The following is a 24,367-nucleotide window of genomic DNA, read 5'->3' as shown; positions in this document are numbered from 1 at the left end:
AAATTAAACTGCATTCAAAGCCTCAAAGCCAGAACCCAGTTAAGTTAAACTGCATTCAAAGCCTCAAAGCCAGAGCCCAGTTAAGTTAAACTGCATTCAAAGCCTCAAAGCCAGAACCCAGTTAAATTAAACTACATTCAAAGCCTCAAAGCCAGAGCCCAGTTAAGTTAAACTACCTTCAAAGCCTCAAAGCCAGAACCCAGTTAAGTTAAACTGCATTCAAAGCCTCAAAGCCAGAACCCAGTTAAATTAAACTGCATTCAAAGCCTCAAAGCCAGAACCCAGTTAAATTAAACTGCATTCAAAGCCTCAAAGCCAGAACCCAGTTAAATTAAATTGTGTTCAAAGCCTAGCCGTTTAATCAAATATAACGGAAAGACATGTAACAGCGGTCCCCTAGCTACATGTGACATGGCCCGTAGAAAAACACTATTGGTCTAGTTTATTCACTGTCATTTTTAAAAGTCTTAATTTATAGCAAAAACAGGATGGTATCCCCTTATATTTAGGATACCAACTGTTTCTTTCACACTTTCCCATGCCACTGCTCTACATGCAAAAGAAAGAAAAGGAGGAAGCCAACGTAGGCAATATGGCAATATTCCAGAGACCCTTTCTGGAGAGCCTAACCTTATGCTCTGATTCAGATTTTCAATGTTGGTCACGCCATGGCATGTTTCTATGCAGTTGTTCGTGTTTAGTCTTTTCTGTTGTAAGAAAAATAAAAATAAAAAAAAAGCTTGATTTTTGTGATTTTGTGGTCTTAAAAACCACAATGGAATTTCCATGTAACTTTTTTTTTTTTTTTTTTTTGGCTGAGGCAATTGGGGTTAAGTGACTTGCCCAGGGTCACACAGCTAGGAAGTGTTAAGTGTCTGAGGCCAGATTTGAACTCAGGTCCTCCTGACTTCAGGGCTGGTGCTCTGTCCACTGCGCCACCTGGCTGCCCGAACATTTTTTTTAAAGCAGCGGATCACCAATTGCACATCAAGGTGTTCAAAGACAGCCCAGGAAATTGGTTTTCAGGAACAAATCATTCATCAGCCATTCATCGCATGCATCCCCTAAGAGACAAGATTCCATACACCTTGCAGAAATCCTCTAGAGAGGATTCAACACAGAGAAGTGTTTCCGCTAGTTAACGAGGCCCAAGTCAGGTTGGGAAGGTCTCCTAAGTATTTATTATACATCCTTCTGTAAGAAAAGTCAGAGCAGACATGTTATTTTGCATGTTAAGTTGTCTATCTGATGCAGCATGTTGTAACTTCGACACCCTGCTGAGAATGGGGAAGAGAGAACGGGGAGCCCCAGCCGCCTCTTCTTCTTGAGTTGCACCCCTTTCTCAGGGAAGCCTTCAGCAAACCCGGTAGTCCAATTGCACTCTCCGTAGGAAACTTGAGGCAGGTCTAGTCAAAGGGCCCAGGAGTGCACAACCACAATAAAACACTAGGGACACGCAGCCTCAAGGAGATGACATTGTTGGTTTAAGGGAAAAATAAAACAGAACCTAAAGCAAGCTCAAATAAGCTTAAAAACCATCATATGAAGGAGAGGCGGATGTCAGTTGGCCGACCACGGCTGGGTCTAAAGGGAAACCGGTCACTAGGGCCCCCTCTCCCTGGTAGGACAGGATTGGGCCCTGGAAACGGGCCCATTGGATCGAAATGGGGTCTGAACGGGGAAAACTGGCCAGGGGCTTCCCCAGGCCCGGGGATGAGTGAATTGATTGGATCTCCAGCATAAGGAAGCACTGGTCTCTCATCAAATTCACCGCCAATAATCCCTGGGGGATACATGGGGTTGGGAGGAAAGGGACTGGGGTAGAATGGGCCAGGATGGAATGGAGTGGGGTGTGGCGGAGGGGGCAGGAACATGGCGTGCCTCCATCTCAGGGCATCTTTCCTCTGTTTTTGCTTCCTGTAGAGCTGAACAAAGACAGCAGAGTAGAGTGAGGGGTGAGAGACTGATCTGGAGGTTTTTTTGGGTTTTTTTTCTGATTATAACTAGTTTTCAAGTTACAGATTCACCTATACTCATTTTTTCTGGGAGAAATCCCCTTCCTCTTCCTCCCTGCCCAAGGGAAAGAGCCCTAAGCATGGGTCCAAATGCAGCGTGATCAAATTAACAACCATTTCTGAAGAGCCCGACTTCCTGAGAACAAGAGCAGAGTCCAAGAGGCCACACTTCAGGACTGCAGCCCAAAAGCTGCCAGGCTCTTCACACACACACACACATACACACTAAGGACCCAAAACTAAAGATGGCAAAGGCCAAATTCAGCAGGGCTCCCGGGGCTGACTGCATCTCTCCTGTGTCCCCTTAAGTAAGGCCTTCCAGGCGCCCCGGGGACTGCTCCTCCTGACAATGGCCCTCCTTTCATTCAGGATCAGCTCATCACCACCAAACAGCTGAGCTGGCTGACTTGCTAAGTGCTGACCCTTCCTCCCTGCTCTAGACAACAGCCATCAAAGTGTATTGAAAGGCACCTACTTCTTTCCAATCAGTGTCTCGAGGTCTGACAGCACAATCTACAAAAAGAGACAAATTTCTAAGTTAATGACCACATTACCTCATCGGTCCAAGGGCTAGAGGAGAATGTGGAGAAGGCGATCCCACACCCAAGCCTATACCTCCTGTTCCCAAGCCCAGGCGGGCCCTGCCTCCAGGACCCAGAACTGAGGAAGGGGCAGAGCTGCATGAGGTTACACGGACCAGCCCAGCTCACTCCTTCCTCGGCGAGCTCTCAGGTCTGGGGTCCCCTGAGCACGCTTCAGAACTGGTGCCTCATAAGCGAGGCCTTGTGCTCCCCCAGAGGAGCAGCTATAGAGGCCTTTCCCTGGCTTAGGGATGCTCACGAGATCCTCACACAGGCTATGTGTCATGGACCGAACATGGAAGCCTCCCCTGCTGAAAAGCTTCTCTCCCGGAGCAGCGCTCCCATCCCCTTGTCCCTCAGGCTGTCTCCTAGGGAAGTCTCACTCTCAGAAATGGCGGCATCCTGCACGTCCTGAAGGGAGCAAGGGCTCGGCCCCCTTACCAACTCTGCCCTGGTAAACACCCCTGGGAGTCATTCAGTCTCCCCAGATTGTGCTAAAGGCTTCTGGGTATTAAGGCTGAGCTTAAAGGACCTGAAGAGAAAGACTTTAGGAAAGTACATGGCAGCAAGTCCAGGAACAAGCCATTGGCCACGGCTGGAGCCACCACCCAGTGCCACTCAATGTTCTGATGCCCCCCTCTAGTCTCCCCCAACCCAATCCCCTGGGTTAGACCTGGGAGGCCCAAGCCATCATTTCAGCAGTGCCAGGACCTCCCTCCACCAAGAGCAACTGAGTGCTCCTCCATGACTCAAGCACGGGCAGCCCCACAGCCACAACGGGACAAAGCCCCAGAGCAGCGTGGCCCTCTCACCATCACCTCCAATGCTTCTCAACCCTGCCCATGCTGGAAATCTCATCTGGACTAGTTTGCTCCAAACCAAGGCCCAAAGTGGGCCATAAAAGGAAGGACTCCCTGAGGTGGAAGAGGTTCCCCTCAAACCCCCAATCCAAACTCTGCTTCTTGGTGGCCAACCTGAGGATAAAGAGTCTGTGAGCACAGTGAGCCTCACCTTGGCCAAAAAACACATAATCCAGGTCTAGATCTGGTGTGAAAGGCCGGGACAGACCCTCCAAGACAACTCCCTGCTTATCTCCTCCATACCCCCTCTCTCCACTACAGTAGAACAAAACCATTTGTGCCATGGCCAAGCCGGCGAGGTCCAGAGAGAGCCACCATCTGCCCAAAGTCACCCACAAAGTTCTGTTTGTCAGAAAACAAAGGGAGGGCTCCTTCAAAATCCCTATTCCTTTGGGGCAAGGGAGGCTCAGCTAAATGGCAGGAGGAAGGCAGAATGGTAAAGGAATTCACACTGAGGTGGGATCATCACCTAAAAGAGGTGCTTTCTAGCATTTCAGACTGCAGGAGGGAAGAAGGGGAGGGGGAGGAGGCCCGTGGACAAAGCCCAGAAGTGTCACACAAGCCGGGCACCCTTTTTCCTCGGGGGTTCCATTAGCTTCCCTTACTTCCCTTGGCTTCTCCCTCCCTTGAACTGTTCCAGGCTTTTACAGGACAGCTTTCACGGCACGGTTGGGAGTCTCATTTCTTAGCAAAGATTATTTGCACAGTGGGGATTTCCTGGACCAGAGAGTAGGTTCTACTCCTTCCTTTCTAGGGAATCTGGCTATAACATTCATTTTAAAAATGTGCCATATGTGTTTATGGGAATAGTGGAATTAGGTGGGAAGTGGGAGCTCTCAGGACATCTGCAAAGCAACACAAAGGCCAGACTCTTTCTGGTCTAATTCATGCTATCAGTTACAATCAATTAATTTTAAAATGCTTTGAGGAAAACAACCAAAGGATACCACTAAAAACTCTTGGCAAATCCTACTCAATTAAAACTTCAAATGGAGATGGGGAAAACTAGGTCTCTTTTGTCATTAATTAGAATGCTCTGAAAATCACCTCGAAAATCCCGTAAGTACATAAACCTCCACAGGAGTTGGTCATTTGAAGCAATGAAAAGGTCACGACAAACTGCAGACAGAGACAGGACCGAACGGACGTCTAAGAGCCGGAAAATCCGCAGTTTTAATTCCAATGGAAGAACGATTAAACCGAACACATCGGGCAGGTTTAAAGCTAGAAGAGAGAAGAGAAATGAGTCACTGGTGCTGTGGCACTAAGAGCTCCCGATGACCCCCCTCCCTAGCTGCCCTCCAGAATGGGAGTTAAATTATACAACTGCCCCTTCCTAACCCATAGCAAACCTTTCATTCCTGCACATTTCTACCCAGAAGGGATCATCTGGCACACACTCAACAAATGCAAAGCAGCATTAACAGCGGTCAGAGGCCATTACAACATTCCCAAACAGCTAGAAGATAATTCCTTTGGGACTTTTTAACAAGAGGGCTTCACGTGTCTCCAAACAGACTCACTTTGTAGATTAGTTGCACCATGACTAATGGGAATGGTCTATACAGGACTAGCTCCTGTGGAAACCCTAAATTCTTATACGATTTTAGAGATAATTTTCATAGCATTCTTTTTCATAACAAAGAAAACTCATTTTCCCATTTGAAGTCTTGAGTGTCCAGAGTTTTAAACAATTTCTTTAGTTGTTTTCCCGAAAGTGTTTTAAAACTAGGTCATCACCAAAAGATGACTTAGCCTTTGGCCTGTTCTGCCAAACTGCCAAACTGTCCTGAGAACTCCCACTTTTAGAGCTCCAGATCTGGTGCTCCCTCCCAGGAGCTTCTGAGCCCTTCTAATGAGGGAAACGGAAAGGATGCTGAGGAGCTGAACTCCATCACACTGAGCTCTGAAATGGAGCATCAATGTTTCTTCCCTAGATTTTACTTGAGACCAGTACAAGTAAAACCCCTGCTTGATGTAAACTCCTTAAGAAATGTTGCAGGGGATTTTTTAGTTTTAATGATATTTGAATATGCTGCATACACACACTCTCTCTCTCTCTCTCTCTCTCTCTCTCTCTCTCTCTCTCTCTCTCTTCCCCTCTCTCTCCCTCTCTCTCTCTCTCTCTTTCTCTTCCCTCTCCCCCTTCTTCCTCTCTCTGTCTCTGTCTCTGTCTGTCTTTCTCTTTCTCTGTCTCTGTCTCTCTCTCTCTGTCTGTGTGTGTGTGTCTCTCTGTCTCTCTCTCTCTGACTCTCTGTCTCTCTCTCCTTCTCTCTCTCTCTGTCTCTCTCTTTCTTTCTCTCTGTCTCTGTCTCTCTGTCTTTCTCTTTCTCTGTCTCTCTCTCCTTCTCTCTCTGTCTCTCTTTCTTTCTCTCTGTCTCTGTCTCTCTGTCTTTCTCTCTCTCTCTCTCTCTCTCTCTCTGTCTCTGTCTCTCTCTCTCTGACTCTCTCTCTCTCTCTCTCTCTCTCTCTCTCTCTCTCTCTCTCTCTCTCTCTCTCTCTCTCTCTCTTATCTCTGTCTGTCTGTCTCTCTCTCACATACCCATATACTTTAAAAATAGGCCACTTTTTACAATGTGGAGAGATTATAATTCAGAAATGCTGACATAATGAAACAGAACAACAAAAGCAAACCTAAGAGAAGTGAAACTCCTTACAAATTCATGGAAAGGTGAATGTGTGGAAAAAAAGAACGTGTTCTAAGTAAAAGCAAACAGTGACGGCTTCCTCAAGATGACAGGCAGCCTGAAGGGAGGACAGGAGGCCAGCCCTAGGGTCAGACCACCCAGCTCTAAGCTGCCAACACAGCCAGACAGTGTCCGTGGGGAATGACTGGGCCACAAGCCTCTCAAATTCGAGGACTTGGCGATCCCATACTAAGAGTTTCCAGTACAGTGCCCCACAGTAAAAATAAAAGGAAAAAGAAACCCCCATGGGTCCTTTCCCACCTTTTTGAGGTTCCCTCAGGAATCCTTCCCTGGCCTCTCCTCTGATCTCACTGTCCACTTCTCTAATTCCATCTCTCTCTCAGCCTGGGCCACGAGAGCCTTCTGCTGCTGCTCCTTCCTCCCTCCAGTCCTTCCTCCAGTCTGGGTCTGACCACATCACCCACATTCACCGGACACCACTGGCCCCCACCAGCTCCAGGAACAAACCGAAAATCCTCTCTGGCTTTTCAAGCCCTCTGGCATCTTCCATTTAGCCCCTCACCGTGCCACCCATTCTGCACACGAGACGCTAGTTTCCCCATGGTGCTCCAGTACAACACTCGACATCTCCCAACTCCAGACATGTCTTTCCTTACTCATTTCACCTCTGGTGCTCCCCTGGCCTCCCTCAGGTCCTCCCTTTCCCAATTCCACTATGCTGATGTCTGGGCCATGGTCCTGTCTGCACAATGTCTCCCCCAGGAGTCTCCTTGGGGCTAAGCCCAGGCCTGGCCCAGAACGGAGGCCAGAGAGAGAGGCCCTGGGCGGCCTGGCCTGACCACACGTGGGTGCCCCCACACTGGACAACACTGCCCGGTCACTGTTGGCCCCTCACACATGGTAGAGCCCGGCACCACTCACCTTGTCGAGCAAAAGCCAGAAGGGGATAGACCAGCTGGTCTTTGAAAAGGCGGGACAGCTTCTGCAGGTCTTTGTATTTCCGGGCCACATTTTCCTCAGCTGAAACAAAAGACAGAATATGAAGCCGTGACACCAGCGGCCCGACACTCTGAGAAGCGGCCTGTTAATTCAGCGGTTTGAGAGGTTAATTCAGCTCTTATTTACAAACCATTAAAGCCCCCATGTGGACAAACACCCATTCCTCCAAGCACAGGAAGGAAGCCTCCCCCTACCCCAGGCCTGGGAGGATGAGGCAGCCAGGCCCAAAGAGCGAGCCCCGCCATGCCTAAGCCCCGCGGTAGAGGCAACAGTGATGACTGCGATCCATGCCCTGTGAGGGCCAAGAGTTCTTATAGGCACATCATGGGCAAGAATCAAGAAACACACAGTCGCACTCCAGGGTCACCAACTACTGACACTGAAATCTACTTCAAAATAACTTCACATGTGGTTTCTTAATTGTGGGTAGGGGTAAGGAAAAGAGAACTTAGAACTCAAAAAATTTTAAAAACAAAAGAAAAAAAATTCTTTTGAGTGTAACTGGAGAAAAAATATTAAATAAATAAATCAAATATTAAAAAACCCACATGAAAATAACTTAAAACAAATAAATCTAACACAAAAGTATGACATAAAAATCTAGAGGTCATGGTCTCTCATTTAAGTGTGAATTCATGGTTTTCTAACATAGCCTGTGGAAAAAAATACAGTCTCACACTTCAAGAAGTAGTTGGAGATTTCAAATTGGCCATAAATAATGGCACCATTCACATGGGAAGGACTATGCCAATTAAAGACTTATGAGACTGTTATCAATAATTAATGAGTTTGTAGAGCAATAAAAATCCATTATAAAAAAATCTGCTGACCAAAAATAATAGCCTAGAGACAGATTTTTTAAAATCATTTGTCAGAATTAAATGGACTGCAGTTGAAACAGGTTATGAATGACTGTTCCCTTATTCACCTCCCCTCTGTTCCCTATCAATACCTATGCTCCTATTTAAAAGTACCCAAATCAGGCATCGGAATGTGACATGCAACAATGTTCAGTTTGGTCACAGGTTAGGCTTGAAACACACTGAAATGATTGGCCTAGCAGTCTAAAAGTCCAGAATTCCCCCTGAGGAAAATTTTCATATTTAAATCTGCCCCATATCATATTCTTTGATGTTTATACAACTTCCACCTGCAATATTTTAGAAGGGGAAATATTATAGACTCAACATTCTCTCACAGAAGCCCTAACCACAACCTGCACAATATCTGCAGTTCATGAGAAGTTTCACAAGACTTTCATATACATAGGCCTTGCCCCTATTTTTATCCCAAGCCAATACTTACAAGAACGTCCTGATCCTATTCCCACCAACTTCAAGCATATTTGCGGCTTTATAAACTCAGCACCATCATTAACATTCCATAAGAAATATTGTAATTAGCTTAGAAGTTTAATGGCCCACCCAACCCTAAAGTGTCTCCAGAAGCAGCCCCAAGGGACCCTTTCTGGAAGGTCATGAGGAACACCACCCAGTAAAATACCACCTCCAGGTGAGGGCCAGACCACACCCGTCCAGTGCTTGCTGGGACGGAGCAGAGTCAATAGCAAGTAAATCTCAGCTCTGCTTGTGCAAGAGCATTATGCAGGCTTTCCCAAGCATGTCAATATAACCACTGATAAAACTGGTATTCTCCACAGCAAACAGGTTTAAATGGATGCAAAAACCATTGAGGAGGCTTTCCTTCCATTGAGGAGCTTTTTCTCCCCCAATATCTCCTCTTTGGCTTCTTAAAATGGCAGTGCCTTATACTGTAAGAACAGTATTGTGTCTTATACTATACGGTTACATCTTCCACATCACAGAGGAGAGGGGCAGAGCACCCCTGCAAACTGGAAAATCCCCAAAAAATGTTTTACTCTTCTCTTTGTACCGGAGGTCTGAATTTTTTCCTTTTATGAGGTTTTGATAGCACCTTACTGTAAAATCTAGGTTTGTATTATACAATACTTTACATGTATTTTATGTATTTCTAGTCTGAAGCTTTCTGTGTCATCTTACTTGTGACCCTTTGTTTGTCATCTGCTCGAAACTCCAAAGTGCCCAGTTAATTTCTTATGCTGAGTCACAATACATATCACGAGGAAAGTCATAATGTGGAAGGATTAACTATATACCTACCTATTCAATAAACAGTGACCCCTTACTGCCTCTACAACTGCTATAAACTCTGCTACTGACATCCAGAAGTCTTCACAACCTGATCCTTCCGTATCTCTGTCGGATTCTCAAGCAGTATTCCATTCACACATGCTGGTCTATTCCTGCTGCACTGGCCTAATGAGTGCCCCCCCAACACATGTGCCATCTCCCATACCCACACCTTCACCCTAGCTGGCCCCTGTACTCTGACTGCTGGCCCCAGTGCCTCTACCTCTCCCATCACATGTATGCTTTAAGACTCAGTTCAAGGAAGTTTATTGATTCAAGGCAATCCAGTAAACTTTGGATGAACACCACCATCTGCATCCAGAGAGACTATGGAGACTGAATAGAAATCAATATATGCTATATTCACTTTTTTTTTTCCTTTTTCTTGTTTTTTTTTTCTCATTTTTATTCTGATTTTTCTCTCCCAACATGATTCATAAAGAAATACGTGGGGCAGCTAATTGGTCCAGTGGATAGAGCACCAGCCTTGAAGTCAGGAGGACCTGAGTTCAGATCTGACCTCAGACACTTAACACTTCCTAGCTGTGTGACCCTGGGCAAGTCATTTAAAGCCAACAGGGAGGGAGGGAGGGAGGGAGGGAGGGAGGGAGGGAAGGAAGGAAGGAAGGAAGGAAGGAAGGAAGGAAGGAAGGAAGGAAGGAAGGAAGGAAGGAAGGAAGGAAGGAAGGAAGGAAGGAAGGAAGGAAGGAAGGAAGGAAGGAAGGAAGGAAGGAAGGAAGGAAGGAAAGAGAAAGAAAGAGAGAAAGAAAGAAAGAAAGAAAGAAAAAGTTGTTTTTTACAATATGTAACTGGGGAAAATAATTAAAAAAAAAAAAAAAAAAAAGACTTGGCTCAAGGGCCATGTATTGTCAGAAGTTTTTCCTGGGACTCCCAACCATTCATGCCTTCCCCTCTATGGTTACCAAAAACTGACTTTGTCCATAACTTGCATATATGGATAGATGTACATATCTATCTATGTGCAGATGTGTGACCTCTACTAGTTGAATATAAGATCCCTAAGGGCAAGGCTATTTCATTTTTTGTCTTTGTATCCACAGGGCCCAGCACAGTGCCTGGCATACAGCTGATAGTTGATAAATACTTGCTTTTTAACTGAATATTCTAGTAGAAAAAGAGTCCAAAATGATGATCCTGCTTCTCCAAAATGATTAACTCTAACCATACCCCAATGAGTAGGAGAAACTGCTACTATTTTACAGTATATTAGATAATTGGGACAGCTAGGTGGCACAGTGGATAGAGGACCAGCCCTGAAGTCAGGAGGACCTGAGTTCAAATATGGCCTCAGACACTTAATACTTCTTGGCTGTGTGACCCTGGGCAAGTCACTTAACCCCAATTGCCTCAGCAAAAACAAACAAACAAACAAATAAATAAATATTAGATAATTTAGTGCTCTTAAGGCAGTGGTCCTAAAACTTATTAAATAGGGGACCAGTTCACTGTCCCTCAGACTGTGGGAGGCCGGACTATAGTAAAAACAAAAGCTCACACTCTGTCTCTGCCCCTCAGCCCACTTGCCATAACCCAGCGGGCCAAATAAACGTCCCTCAGCATCTGGCCCATGGGTCATAGTTTGAGAACCCCTGTCTTAAGCGATAGGGAAATAACTTTTTCTTTTTTTAATTTAAAGTTTTATTCACAGAAACCAGGTTTTTAAAGTATGGAAGAAAAGGATGATCATGAGTAAGGATTCCTTTATCCCTCCTGCACTTCATCAAGGTAACTTGGGATGAAAAGGGGGTGAACAAAGACAAAGATGGGGAAGGAAGGAAAGAAGGAATCCCAACATCAAGATCTTTTCATGCTTTTAGAAATCAATGTTTCTCCTCAATCACTTCCTAAATCTCATTTTCTTTTTTTACTAGTTTAGTAACATGTATGACTTTTCCCCCCAAACACCACTCTTCTGGGTAATCCCAAGTGCCCAAAGCTTCATCCCAAGATCTTTGGTTTTTAAATGACTCACAAAGCTAAATTACCTTGTTCATGGGGGCAAATAAAAGACTCTGGCAACAGCTGTAATCTTTTCACACTTCTAATCTCATTGTTGATTTTCAATGTAGCTGCAAAATTGGAGAAAAAAAAAAGTGAGATTATACTAGGCTCATGTCTGTTTTCTTTTCTGGTTAATTCTGTGTCTTTGTTTACACTATATTCTTCTTCTTAAAGGACACAAATTATACACAATGAATTGTTGTAAACCATTAACCTGTTCTTTAACCAATGAGCCATCAAGTTTAAATCAGCCTTCTCATGAAGTGAAGCCCCTGTAAAACACCATGATAAAATACAGTAAGAGTCTTTATATGTAAGCCTAGGAAACATTGCCAACAGCAGCTTGTTAGCAATTGAAACAAATGCAGCAAGGCTAACAGGCTAACGGGAGGGAGGCAGCTCAGCACAATGAAGTCATTATTTCTGACAAGGTCACTAATAACTTGGTTTGTTTTTGACTTAACCTCTGGCAGTGAGTCCCAGAGCCTGCTCCTGAGATGAATGCCACCGTGCTTCCCAGCCCAGGGATCCAAGTGATCAGCAGTCCTGCCCCTGCCCAAGGCCCCGTTCTAGTCACATACACAAAGGGACATTTCATCCCATCCATGAAAAGGCCCAGTGAGGGGCTCCTGTGCGGGCACACATGGCTGCTTTTCAGAATTCAGAACCAGCCCCGGAAAGTCTGCCTCTCGTGAAAGTCTGCTTGGGCCTGAGAAGTCCCAAAGGACAACGGCACAAGTTACAGATGCCCAAATTTCGGAAGACATCTTCACTTCCACCTGGAGCCAATTTCTGTCTTACAAATGGCCTCCAAGACTGTGGCTGAAGAACCTCTCTGAAGACATCAAGTCAAAAATGTCAGCTGGACACTGACCACACGAGGCCTCGAGCCTTTCCTTGTGGCAGTCACTGAGACTCTGTGTGCCAGGAGGCCTCCTCAAAAGCAGGAGATGCAGGAGCCCAGACCTCGCGGCCAGGCTGTCAGAACTCCTTGGAACCACGAGACATCACCAAAGCAATTCGCCAAATTTCAGATGACTGCATGTAATGATTCAAATGGAATTTACGGATTTCATTCAAAATACCTAGAATTACCTTAGAAGGGACCTAGAATAAAGGATGAGGAGGTATTATCAAATCCCTGAATCTAAGAATTCAGGTCTAGACTGGACTATATGACCTCTGAGTTCCCATTCGATTCTGAGAATTGGATACTGTCGAATTGCTGAATAAGAACTAAACTATTGCCCAAAGCAAGCGTGGCCATTCCGATTTTGGCTTACGAACTGGTCAGTAAAATTTTGAGTCCCCAAAATACCAAAATCAAAGGTTAGAGAAAGCTCTCAAAAGGATCAGTGGCTCTTACAGCACTGTCCACAGGCCACCAATGGCTATGAAGAGCTTCAGATAGCTCATGAATTGTACCATAAACTACCAGGGTGGCATTTTTTAGGTGCCAGAATTAAGGAAAAAATCCAGCCATAAAGAAGAATTCATCTGTTCTGAGTGACTTTGCTGCAAAAGCACTTTCCCAACTGCTCTTCCCAGATATGAGGCCCTGATCCTAGTGATACTCTTACTACCAAAGTGGAGAAGCAGTTAATGGACAGGATCTCACCCTATCTTGGCTTGACCCCCCCATGACGGGGAGATAAGTATATACCTGAGCCTCCATCCAGCCCCCCTAAGATTACCCCCCACACATGTCAAACTCCTTTCCTCTCCAGGAAGGGGGAAAGGCCTTTGTCTAGCAACACTGAGCGAAGTTAAGTCACCCGCCAGAGGAGAGAGGCTCCATGGAAATGTGCTGTTTCAGGTAATCGTGCTCCCTGGACTCACCCACAGCACCACGTCTCCTAGTTGGTCTGTTACCTGCCCAAACGAGCCACAGCAAAAAGGAGGTGATAAAAACGATGATGATTTACACTTCTGGAGTGTTTAAGAATCATCAAGCACTTTGCATTTTGCAGACGAGGAAACCAAGGCCAAGGGAGCAAAGGGACCAAATGGTACCGGCCTAACAGAATGGCACGTCTGGCCCAGGTGGGCGAGCACATTAAAAAGGAACCCAGGCGGAAGCCAACCATTTACCATTTATGACGACGAGACTCCCCAGGGGCACACACGTGAGAGCAGCGGTGCCATCTTCACAGAGAGGATGCGTGTACTGCAACTTGTAGACGCCTCCCGAGCGCCACTTCTCGGGCATGGACACGGCTTTCGCTTCCGTCCCCTGGGCGCGAAAAGAAGGGATCACATACACAGAGGGGAAAGGTTACAGACGAGCCAATGAACATCTCCAGAAGCTCAGAGAGTCTCAAGAATAACCCCATTAGTCCCATTTTCTCCCATCCCAAATCAAGTCGTCCATTTTGTAAAAATGGGGGGGAGGGGAACCAAAGATTTTAAATAAATTTCCTGTTCCCGGTGAGAGAAACAGCGTAAGAAATAAGAACACTACCAAAAAAAAGGTTACCAAATGATGTCCAGCAGGATCAGCAACCCAAAGCACCAATCTCAAACCTTTGTTTTTCCCCAGCTACATGTCCAGCTACAGGACGAGGACCTCTGACAAATGGGCTTGAAAAGAGGCCCAACGAGGGGAAGAGCTCCCCGTGGGGAGCAGGGGGCTGCAGCAGACCCCACCTCCTAACTTCGCGGCTCCCCCTAGCCTGGGCAAGTCTCTGCCATTCAACTGCTGTCGGTGGTACCCCAGATTTTACTAGGAACCTGCTCCCACAAGCCAACAACTGGGCTGCCCTGGACACTGGGACTGTGGGGAGCAGATGGACCCAGGACGGTTCTTCATGGCAATTCCTCCTGTGGCAAACTCCCCCCTCGTTGGTCCCTGCCCAGAATCAGGCAGAGCCATCTGAGAGAACCACGTATGAGGGAGGGGTGGCAAAGAGACAGGCAAGGAAGAGTGGAAGTAAAAGAGGCTTGTGGAGGAAAGGAGGCTAGATGACTTCTGGATATCTAAAGCCAAGGAGCCTCGCTGGCCCTTCCCTGGGGCCACAAGGACCAGCTCCCTTTCCTCTGCTGCGCACAGGGCCCCTTGGGCCCAGCAGGGGGGAAGAGGAGGACAATCCAGCTTCTTGACACAGAGAAAGGATGGGTGGGCAGAGGGGCATCCTTCCTTCCCTGCCACTGGTTCCAGAGTCCTTCCTGAAGAAGAGGAGCTCTACCCCAGCTTCCCAGCTTTCCCAGTCCCCTTAGTGAGCCCCCATACACACACACACGTGTGCACACACCCCCCCAGGGCAATGACCACAGCCCCTTGCTAACACTTCCATGGCACCCCAGTGCCCGGATACCCTGGCTAGGAGACAGTCTGACTTCTCAGTTTCCTGGTCACATCACAGATCACACAGCACCAGGAGACAAGATAAAAGGTTGCTTTAAAGAGCCATCAAGTGAGACTCATGGAGGGACAGGACTTGCCACACCGCAGTTGGGGTCAGGGCCTGGGGCTTACCAAAGGGGTGTAGCCAGACTCCAGCATCAGCAGATGCACCAGGACGATGAGGGCATCGTTGGCACTACCGCATTCGGCCGAGTGGTACAGCGTCTCCAGGGAATGTGGCACCTGACCATCCACAGCTTCACTGCACAGCATTGGCTCCGTGGGATAGGACCCCGGACCCTCCTCCATATCCACATCCTCCCGAATTAACCCAGAATCAAAATCTAGATGGGATCCTGGCTGAAAGAGAAAAGAACAATAAACACGGCCCTGCACATGGTCCCACACTGGGCCTCACAGGGGAGGGGCCGAAACTTAGAGAGTAACACTGGCCATCCCACCCACTCGGCGGCTCCGAGAGCACTTTCAAAGACTCTCAGAGAGCCAAGGGAGATCCCAGGTTCCTTGGCGAGCTCAGGCTGTGAGATTTTCTTCCTCTCCTAATAATGCTTCCTGACCGACCCCCTGCCTCCGGGCCAGCCTTGGTTCTCCCCTCTAGGACCACGCCCTTTCCCTTGCCAAGGCACACCCCTTGTGTGCCCCTTGAGTCCCAGAAGCCCACCCCATCTCTTATCCTGCCACCCTTCATGCTACCATCCTGGATCTATTTTCTTAGAGAAAAGCACAGCCTGTTTCCTCTCCCATTCCCATGTCAAGCCCTTGCAATCTGACGTCCATCTTCAGCTCTGTCCTCAGCCTCATCCAGATCAGTCTAACCCACACAGGAGGAGGCCAGGTCTGGACATGCCAGAGGTCACGGTCACAGGGCAGGGGTCAAACAGAGGCTTCTGAGAGGCAGCCAGTGAGCACTCTACACAAGCCAAGCCACACGCTTGTTTCCAACATTTTCATTCCCTATTTGGATGAAGGCATGGAAGGAACGCTTCTCAGATGAGTAGAAGAAATGATGGGACCTGTTGTGTGAGACCAAAGTAGGACCAACAACATCTAAATGCACTGAGATGTTGGGCTAAAGCTAAGGATTTAAGAGAAATAAATGTGATGCTGTGTTCCCAAAAAGGGCAACCACAGGATGAGAGTGGGAGGGCCTCTGAGTTTTAGTAGACTTCCAGTTCAATCAGGAGCCAGCTGATGGAAGCTAATGATGGGAGAACACGGGCGAGAAGGGGAGATCTTGCTGGGGCACCCCCGGCTGTGCCCGGTACTAAGCTCTGCCTTTGAGAAGGGGCAGCTACGCCAAAAGAAGGGATGAGCAGGAGCCCTGCTGAATCAGGCCACACACCTGGCCGTGACGAGAGGAGAGCCGGCTTCACATAGGTGATCACCTGGCCCCCCTTACCGATCTTTCTGAATACTCTCTGCTGTCTACAGGCAAGGAGGGGAGAGGAAGGACTGAGTGGCAGCAACTGGGACCCTCTGGGACGTTCCAAGTCCAGGATCATGTCACAGGAAAAGCAGAGATCCCCGGTGCTGAGACCGAACCAGGCATTAGGCAAAGGCCTGGCCCCCGGTGCATATACCTTCTCCTGGGCCAAGAGAATAGTTCCGAGGTTCAGTGAATACCAGGGAATGTGAAGATGGAGAAAGCAACCCAGGGTGTCAGAAGGAGCTTCATACCAGAAGAGGCCCCTGGCCCAGTCATGAAAGTAGCCAAACTCCAAAGAGGAGGAGAGGAGAGGGAGCAGCCCACCAGTCTGGGGAAACAAGGAGACGGCTTTGGCTAGACTGGAGAGAGCGTAAAGGAGAGAAATACAAGGAGGTCTGAAAAAGAAGCCAGGGCCCGGTGGGAAAGTTATGCATTTTATCCTAAAGTCCACCGGAAGTGAACAGAGATTTTTGGGAAAGAAAAGATGATAGTGGCAATTGTATGGAAGAAGGGTTACGTCTCTAGAAGAGAGAGGCTGATGGTCGTTTGGAAGGCAATCCCAATAGCCCAAAGCAGGTCAGCAGCCATGTAGATAAGGAGAAAAGGGCAGGCACCAAAGCCACAGGAGGGAAGAACCAACAAGAGAAGGTCAATGGGAAGGGGGCGATGCCCAGGCTGCACACCTGCAGGATCAGAAAGAGGGGGGTGGCCACCACAGACACAGGAAGGTGGAGAAGAGAAGGTGGGAGAGCAGGAGGAGCCGCCTGGCAAAGGTTGGGGAGAGAGGAGGGCTGAGCACCCCATGCACCCCGACAGACCCAGAGTGGGCCTCCAGGAACCTCTGAGAAGAGGATCTGGCAAGGGACGAACAGCCAAAGGCCGAGGATAACACGGAACAGAACTGGTCAAGAACAGGCCCAGGAGGGAAGCCCCAAGAGGGGAAGGGCCGGGGAGAACGGGACCAGAAATGGGAAATGAAGACAAGGGGGATGTCCAAGTACGAACATCCCATCTGGATGGGATACTTAGAACGAGGTTAAGGGAAAAGTCTGAGCTAGATGGGCAGATGGCCAAGGGGACCACTGTCCTTAACAAGTGAGAACGGAGGGTGAGGGGCCGAGAGCTGATCCCCGGAGAAGCGCAAGCTCCAGGGCGATCTCTGCCCAGCCGGCCCCTCCACGGCTGAGGCTTCACAACAAGCAGCTGCCACAATCTGCTCGGAGGAGGGCTAAGCCGTCACCTTGGGTGCTTCCGTCCTGGGCCTTACCACGTTCTCTGCCCTCTGTTCACCAGGCTGGCCCGCCTGAGAAGGGCTGGGGTCGCTGGGCTCTCCTTCGCCTTGCCGGCTGGACTGACTCTCACTGGTGGCCAAGGAGGACTGACTGGGATTACTCTGGGAGGAGGGATGGGCTGCCTCTGAAGACAGTGCTCTGCAAGATTCTTCAACAGCTTCCTCAAGAATCAAGCAGATCAAGTCCCCAGAAACAACACCATAGGAAGCCAAGGTCTTCTCATCTTCGGTGAGGGCATCCTTGCTGTTCAGTGTCACTGCAAACTGGATGTCAGAACTGCCAAAACAAAACGGATACGGACAGTTAATGCCAGAGCTTTAATTATGCATTCAGAATCACAACAAATGTGTGGCGTGACCACAAGCGGGCAAGAGAACAAAAACCGACCCCAGAGACCAGAAGCTGACAAAAGCCTCGCTCTCACTCTTAGGACTGCAGTCCTAGTTATACCACGATCCTGATCCTGTCACAGACAACCTTCAGAAAGTTCATGTAATCAGTGACATCAGCAAAGTGTAATCAGCAAAGTGGGGCCATAGGTTCGATCCCTTCACTCGGCAGCTCCGTTTCCTCCCGTCCCAGGAGAGAATCATCTCTAAACTGGCCAGACATTATTTGCAGGTGTACGCCATTCAATCCCAAGAGGGCTTAGGGAGAATGTGCACATGTTGAGTATTCATCATCCCTGCCAGACAAATAACTCCAGATATGTGCCCTGCTGATGGTGAGTCAGGAGAAAACCAGGTGTCCAAGAGCCCACTGTGGGCCCGAGAACCTGCTCCGGGAGAGGCTAGCAATCCCAATCACAGCTCCATCATGCATAACAAGACCTTGGGAAAACACCACCAACACTGTTGTAAAGAATAACTTTTAAAAGCAATTTGTTAAAATGACAGGGGAAAAAAAATGATAAATGTTGGAGGGGATGTGGGAGAACTGGGACACTGATGCATTGTTGGTGGAGCTGTGGATGGATCCAGCCATTCTGGAGAGCAATTTGGAACTATGCCCAAGGGGCTATAAAAATGTGCATAGCCTTTGATTCTGCATCCCAAGGAGACCATAAAAAGGGAAAAGGGGGTACCCACATGTGCAAAAATATTTGTAGCGGCTCTTTTTGTGGTAGCAAAGAATTGGAAAATGAATAGATGCCCATCAATTGGGAAATGGCTTTATAAGTTTATGGCATATGAAGGCAATGGAATATTATTATTATTCTATAAAAAATGATGAACAAGCTGATTATAGAGAGACCTGGAAAGATTTACACAAACTGAGGCTGAGTCAAACAAGCAAAACCAAGAACACACTGTACACAGTAACAGCAAGAATGTGTGATGATCAACTATGAACGACTTGGTTGTTCTCAGTGATCCAAAGCAATCCCAATAGACTTTGGATAGAAAACATCATCTGCATCCCAAAAGACAACTATGGAGACAAAATGTAAATCAACACATGCTATGTCCACTTCTCTTTTCTGTTTTCTTCTCGTGGTTTTTCCCTTTTGTTCTGATTTTTCTCTCCCATGATTTGTAAAGAAATGTGCATTTTAAAAATTAACATACACATGTAACCAGAAAAAAATAAAACAATGAATAAAAAAAAATTAACACAGCCCCAATGGACAAATTCATGATGCCTTCTGATGATGAGGCAACCAATTTCTATGAGATTTAAAAGCTACCTTGTCAGATTCTGTGGAAATCATTTTCCCTCTTCCTAGAGCTTCATTTCCCAAAGTGCTTAAGAAAATTAGCTTTTGATCTTTCTTATTTAAATATCTTTTTATCTCATCATCAGTCACAGGATGCTAAGTTGTATAGCTAGTGATACAGAATTTTAGAATGGAATTAAATGGTTGGAAATTACTCTTGGTTGTCAGAAAACAAGTGACTATGCTTCTATCTGCAAAATGCTTCTGTAAACAAAATGCAGAAAACCTGCCAGCTGCTCAAATAATGACGGTGCCAACTTTGGCATAAATGGGAAAAACAACTCAGAAGAACCAACAGTCCAATGGATGCCTTTGGATGACTTGTCTCCTTTTGTTCACTGGAAAATATCAACGTATAACAGCACCTACTACAGTGAAGTATTGTTAGCAATAAACAACTCTTTGCCAGACACAAATTACCCTCCTCTCCCACCTCCTTTTAGAGGTAAAGCTTGATTCCTTTTCATGTTCTACCCTCAAAGAGCTTACTTTTTACAGTGCGGAGGGGTAAGGGCTTATAACTCATGGATAAATGTACGATAATTTAAAGAGAGGGAAAGTTTTTTGTTGTTGGAAGTCTGGGACAGGGAAATTATTAAAACTGTTTACTAAAAACAAGAATAGATATTTAAGCTGGACAAGGGGCTTAATTGGGGGGTGGAAAATTCTACTATATCCTAAAGCAGGGGTTCTCAAACTAGGGCCCGTGGGCCAGATGCAGCCGCTGTGGCCCCCAGTTATGGAAAATGGGGAGAGACAGAATGTGAGGTTTTGTTTTACTACAGTCCGGCCTCCCACAGTCTGAGGGACAGGGAACCGGCCCCTATTTAAAAAGTGTGAGGGCCACTGTCCTAAAGGCTTTTAAAGGAACATAGCCTTTGCAGGGATTGGTGGGGAAGAATGTGGAGAGAAGGAGACGTTTGATTGTTCCAAGTCACCTACTTTTTTCAATGTATAGATGACTGATTCTTTTCTTCTTCCTCTTTTTGTTATAAGAGAAGGCTCTCCAAGAATTGGGGGAGAGACACCAGAGGAAATCTAAGCCATGAAAAATATATCAATAAAAGTCTAATTTTACACAAGAGATGGAAATCTAACTATTCAGGCTTGCTCCAACACAGAACCACACACCACCAGGGATCCTGGCTCACAGGCTGACTTCACAAATGGTGGTGCCCTCCGCCCCAGTCTGCCTCCTTCAGCTGCACCACCCCGCCCCCATCCCTATCGGCGGCACCAGAGATCCTGGCACTCACTCACTGGGAGAGCCCTAGTTTGTCTCCTACATTTCAGATGCTTAAAAAAAAAAAAAAAAAAAAAAAAACCAGAATACACAAACTAGCCTTTTCTGTCTGTATTCCATTCAATTATTAAAGGGAAAAAATATGTTAAAGTATATTTTCTTTCACAAGCAGTTTCTTTTCCCTCACGGACTTAACGAAAAAAAGAACAGAAAAGTGAAAGTGGCTGGTTTGTTTGTAAGTTCGGGCTGGGAAATAGGGTGCTTTCAGAAGGGCCCTGCCCAGCTTCTTAACGAGAGTCTAAACAGGAAAGCGTCTGGGGGCACTGATAGTGAGAACCAAAAAAAAAAACAAAAACCCACCATCACTTAATGTCCTTTCTCAAAACACTTAAAGGCATCATTTGCACTCAACACATTAGGTCCATGTGCATGCGCCGGAGCACTTCCCTCCTTTCTCTTCTGGATCCAACAAATTAAAGCTGTGACCAGCTCGTCACTTTGTATCATTTTACTGGAGTCCCTGGAAGTTATTGGATAGACTATACTCAAAAAAAGGGCAGTATTTATGAAGTTAACAAAAAGATTTCTTCAGTCTGTGTAAAAAAAACAACACCTCAGAGCAGCAAGGTCACCCTTTTTTTTTTTTTTTTTTTTTGGTTCAAATTAAAGGAAAGGGACACCGGCCCTTGCTCTGCTTCTGGGCAACCTCGTTTGCATTCCTCGCCTCAGAACCCGAGCCCTGACCCGAGCTAAGGATCCCGGTAGTTTCCAAGTCCCGGAAATAAACAGCCCCAGGAGACTTCTTCCTTCAGGCTCGGAGTTTCCCTGCCACAATCCCAAGAACTAGATGAGTTTCTATCCTGCCCAGTAATACACACGGACACCGTTAAGCTCGGCAGATTTATGGCTTCAGGAAGAGATGACAGAAGCTGAACTTCTGGGGAGAGAGCGATACAGTAGCAAAGGCTCATGCAGGGGTGCGGATGTGCACAAGCTGGCAGGTGCAAAGCTGCAGACACAAACACTCGAGTGTGCAAGCCTCCACGAGAATCGGGGCGTCTGCGCACGTCGGGGCGCACAGGGCTGCACACTCCCACGTGGATACAAAGTCACGAGCAAACACTCAAGCGTGCAAAAGACGAGGGAAGCAAATCCCCGGTGCAAGCTCAGGGTAGCGCTAGGTGCCGAGCGCCAAGCTGCACGCGCTCACCCACGCGCACCCGGCAGTTCCCAGGAGGCCCCCGACCCCGTCCCGTTTAGTCCCCGGAGTCCCCAGCCGCAAGCCTCCCGGCGCATGCGCCCCTTCCTCTCCCTCGCCCTGCCCCCGGCCCCCGCAAGAGCATCCCCACGCATGCGCCTCTTCTTCCCTCTCGGCTTCCCTCCCCTCTTCGGCGGTGGCAGCAGCAGCACCTGTAGCCCCAGGCGGGGAGCAGGGCCTGGCGCAGGTGCGCGCGCAACTCCCCGAGCGTCGGTTCCTCGGCCGGCAGCTCCAGCGGCGCCGTCCGCTTCCGGACGCGGACCCGTAGCTTCATGGCGCCGGGGCCCTTTCTCGCTCTTCGGGCCGCTGCGGTGCCGGGACAGGGATAAGGACCGGAAAGCCGCTGCCGCCGCCTCCTCCTCCTCCTCAGCCGCCTCGTCAGCCGCCCGCCTCGGTCCGGGGCACGGGAGCTCCGCCCCGCCCCCGCCCCCTCCCATGAGGGCGCCCCCTGCTGTCGGGCCGCCGACCCCGGGCGCCTGGGGGAGTGGCGGGGCCGCTGCGGCCGCGGCCCCGAGAGCGCGCGCGCGCAGCAAAGCGACGTCGCCGGGCTGCGTGCGCGCTCCCGAGAGCGGGCGGGAGGAGGCGAGCCGCTCCGAAGGGAACTGCGCAAGCGCGGACCACCCCCCTGCGGGTTCCTGCTGATACGGTTGCCCGAGTCCGGAGCAGCGACTCGAGGACAGGCTCCGTCTTTACCTCTTTTTGCACTCCTACGACTATGTGCCAATGCCCAGTATACAGGAGGCGCTTACTAACTGTTAATAAAATAAAGCACTTCGATCCAAATCCCACTTTGACTCCAGAAACTTCTAGATGGCCTCGAAGACCCAAGTTCAAATCCAGCCTCACATCTCTCTGTAGTCCTGAACAAGTCACTTTACCTCGGTCTCCCCCAGTTTCTTTATATACAAAAAGGAGATAATATCGGCAGCTCTCTGCCCCTCCCCCACCCAGTTGTTGTGAGAAGCAATGAGATATTTGTAAAATATTTTGCAAACTTTAAAAAAACTATATGAATGCTAGCCTTTATTATTCACCTCTGGGACTTCGTTTCCTCATCTATAAAATGAGGGCATTGAATTAAATTATTTTGTGGGGTCCCATCGAGCGCAGAATATGGTTCACAGGAGAGCCCATTTCTACTTTTGAACGATTCTAAGGGGGGGAGGGTCAGGAAAGATCTCTTGGAAACAAGTGGGAGTGGGGGCTGGGTTTGGAGTGGATTATCCTATTAGAGAAGATTTTAGGGGGCATATGATACCTGTAATCAACTAGAATATTTTCTGAACTTGTACAGAAAAAAGAGCATTTCTACACTCATCGCAAGAAAACCTCCCGAAAACCATAAAAATATATTTCCTAAGTTTCTTACTATAATTGGTCCAGCCCTTCTGGAAAGCAATGGGGAACATCCTCTACTCTTCAGGCCCACTACTAGGACTATACTCCAAAGAAATCAAGGAAAGGGCAAAAGGACCAAATGCAGAGAAATACTTGGCAAAAACCTACCCATCAACAGGGAAATAGTCGAGCAAATTAAGTATATGAATGTATAAATAATGAAAATGATCGTTTCAGAGAAAATTGTAAACACATGTTGGAAATGTTGAAGAGGGAAGTGAGGAGAACCGGGAAAACAATTTATACCCTAACTCTGTCCAGTCTTCATTTTGTAAAACAAGAATTCTTTTCATTTCCGGGAGATGTAGTATGAAGCATATTAGCTGTTTCTTAGTAAAGGGGTAATGGACTCACAGTTCAGAATCAAACACATTTTTGGATAGGGAAAATGTGGGGGTTTAACTATGCTTATTATATAGTTTGAGATTATTTCGGGGGAAAAAGCTGAAAAGAAGGGAGCTAATGATAGGGTTTCCCCAAAAAAAAAGTCATTGCAGCATTTTTTAAACAAAGAGGAGAGTAAAAGGATGTTCAGAAGAAAATAGAAAAACAAGACAGCTTGGAAAGTAACATTTTGAAATGATTACATACTTAAAAAATAATTTTTCACAAATAATCCTTTTTAAAATCTTCATATACAAAAATGCTCTTTTTTGATATTTGCTAAATGCAAAAAAAAGGTAATTTTTATTTAAAAATTAGGATGGCAAAGTTAAGAATGGTGATTTAGTTATTGTAATAAGATTTCTTTGTACATTCTGTAAGCAGATTAAAACCATTGTAATAAAATTTCTACCTATAGGTGGCAATACCTGCATTGTCCACTTTTCCATTGCTCTCCTTGATTTTACTTGGAAACAAATGCATAAGTACAAGGTAAAGAAGAGAGTGTAATTTGGAGCCAAAATAATGTTACATTATTATTAATTACATTGTTGCAGTATTATTTTCTATCATATTTATGTGTAAATTATATAGATTTACATTATGTTTTATATTCTATTTTATTGTCACATTAATTATTGATAGTAACACAGGAGAGCAATAATAGCTATTATTTATATCACAACTCCTATGGTCAGGCATTATGCTAAACAATTTTACAGACATTATCTCATTTGATCCTGACAACAACCCTGGAAAGTAGATATATTATCTCCTTTTTGCAGTTAAGGATGAACTGAATTTAGAAATCAAAATCATATCTCCTTTTTACAGTTAAGGATGAACTGAATAGAAATCAAAATCACACAAATTTGTCATTCAGTGAAAAAATTTACACTCACAATAATTGATGAGCAACTTCACTTCAAAATTCTCCCTTTTTGCGTCTTTCCTTCAAAGCCTAATGAAGCAGAATTGCTGGAGACTTG

The 24,367-nt window shown here is 46.9% G+C and overlaps 1 protein-coding gene across 1 annotated transcript; it reads right to left on the bottom strand.

Moving 5' to 3' along the window:
* Nucleotides 1-1,158: 1,158 nt before the first annotated feature.
* FBXO7 (F-box protein 7) lies at nucleotides 1,159-22,065 on the bottom strand. The gene is made up of 9 exons (XM_074271512.1): nucleotides 21,749-22,065; nucleotides 17,354-17,654; nucleotides 14,772-14,999; nucleotides 13,388-13,529; nucleotides 11,281-11,364; nucleotides 7,026-7,124; nucleotides 4,504-4,680; nucleotides 2,491-2,528; nucleotides 1,159-1,925 (listed from the first exon to the last, which is right to left on the bottom strand). Exons 1-9 carry the CDS (start codon nucleotides 21,868-21,870, stop codon nucleotides 1,539-1,541), a joined length of 1,578 nt encoding a protein of 525 aa, XP_074127613.1. The 5' UTR covers nucleotides 21,871-22,065; the 3' UTR covers nucleotides 1,159-1,538.
* Nucleotides 22,066-24,367: the final 2,302 nt, after the last annotated feature.

The sequence above is a fragment of the Sminthopsis crassicaudata genome, chromosome 5 (genome assembly GCF_048593235.1).
Source record: "Sminthopsis crassicaudata isolate SCR6 chromosome 5, ASM4859323v1, whole genome shotgun sequence".
In the NCBI taxonomy this organism is placed as follows: domain Eukaryota; kingdom Metazoa; phylum Chordata; class Mammalia; order Dasyuromorphia; family Dasyuridae; genus Sminthopsis; species Sminthopsis crassicaudata.
The sequence above is the reverse complement of the archived record's forward strand: the minus strand, read 5'-3'. Positions and strand labels throughout refer to the sequence as shown.

Excerpts from the sequence above, each read along its gene's own strand:
- FBXO7 (XM_074271512.1), bottom strand. The coding sequence starts at position 21,870 with ATGAAGCTACGGGTCCGCGTCCGGAAGCGGACGGCGCCGCTGGAGCTG. Across the intron at positions 15,000-17,353 it reads AACAGAGGGCAGAGAACGTG|CCAGGATCCCATCTAGATTT; the intron begins GTAAGGCCCAGG and ends TTTCTCTTTCAG. Across the intron at positions 7,125-11,280 it reads TATTTGCCCCCATGAACAAG|CTGAGGAAAATGTGGCCCGG; the intron begins GTAATTTAGCTT and ends CTTTTGTTTCAG.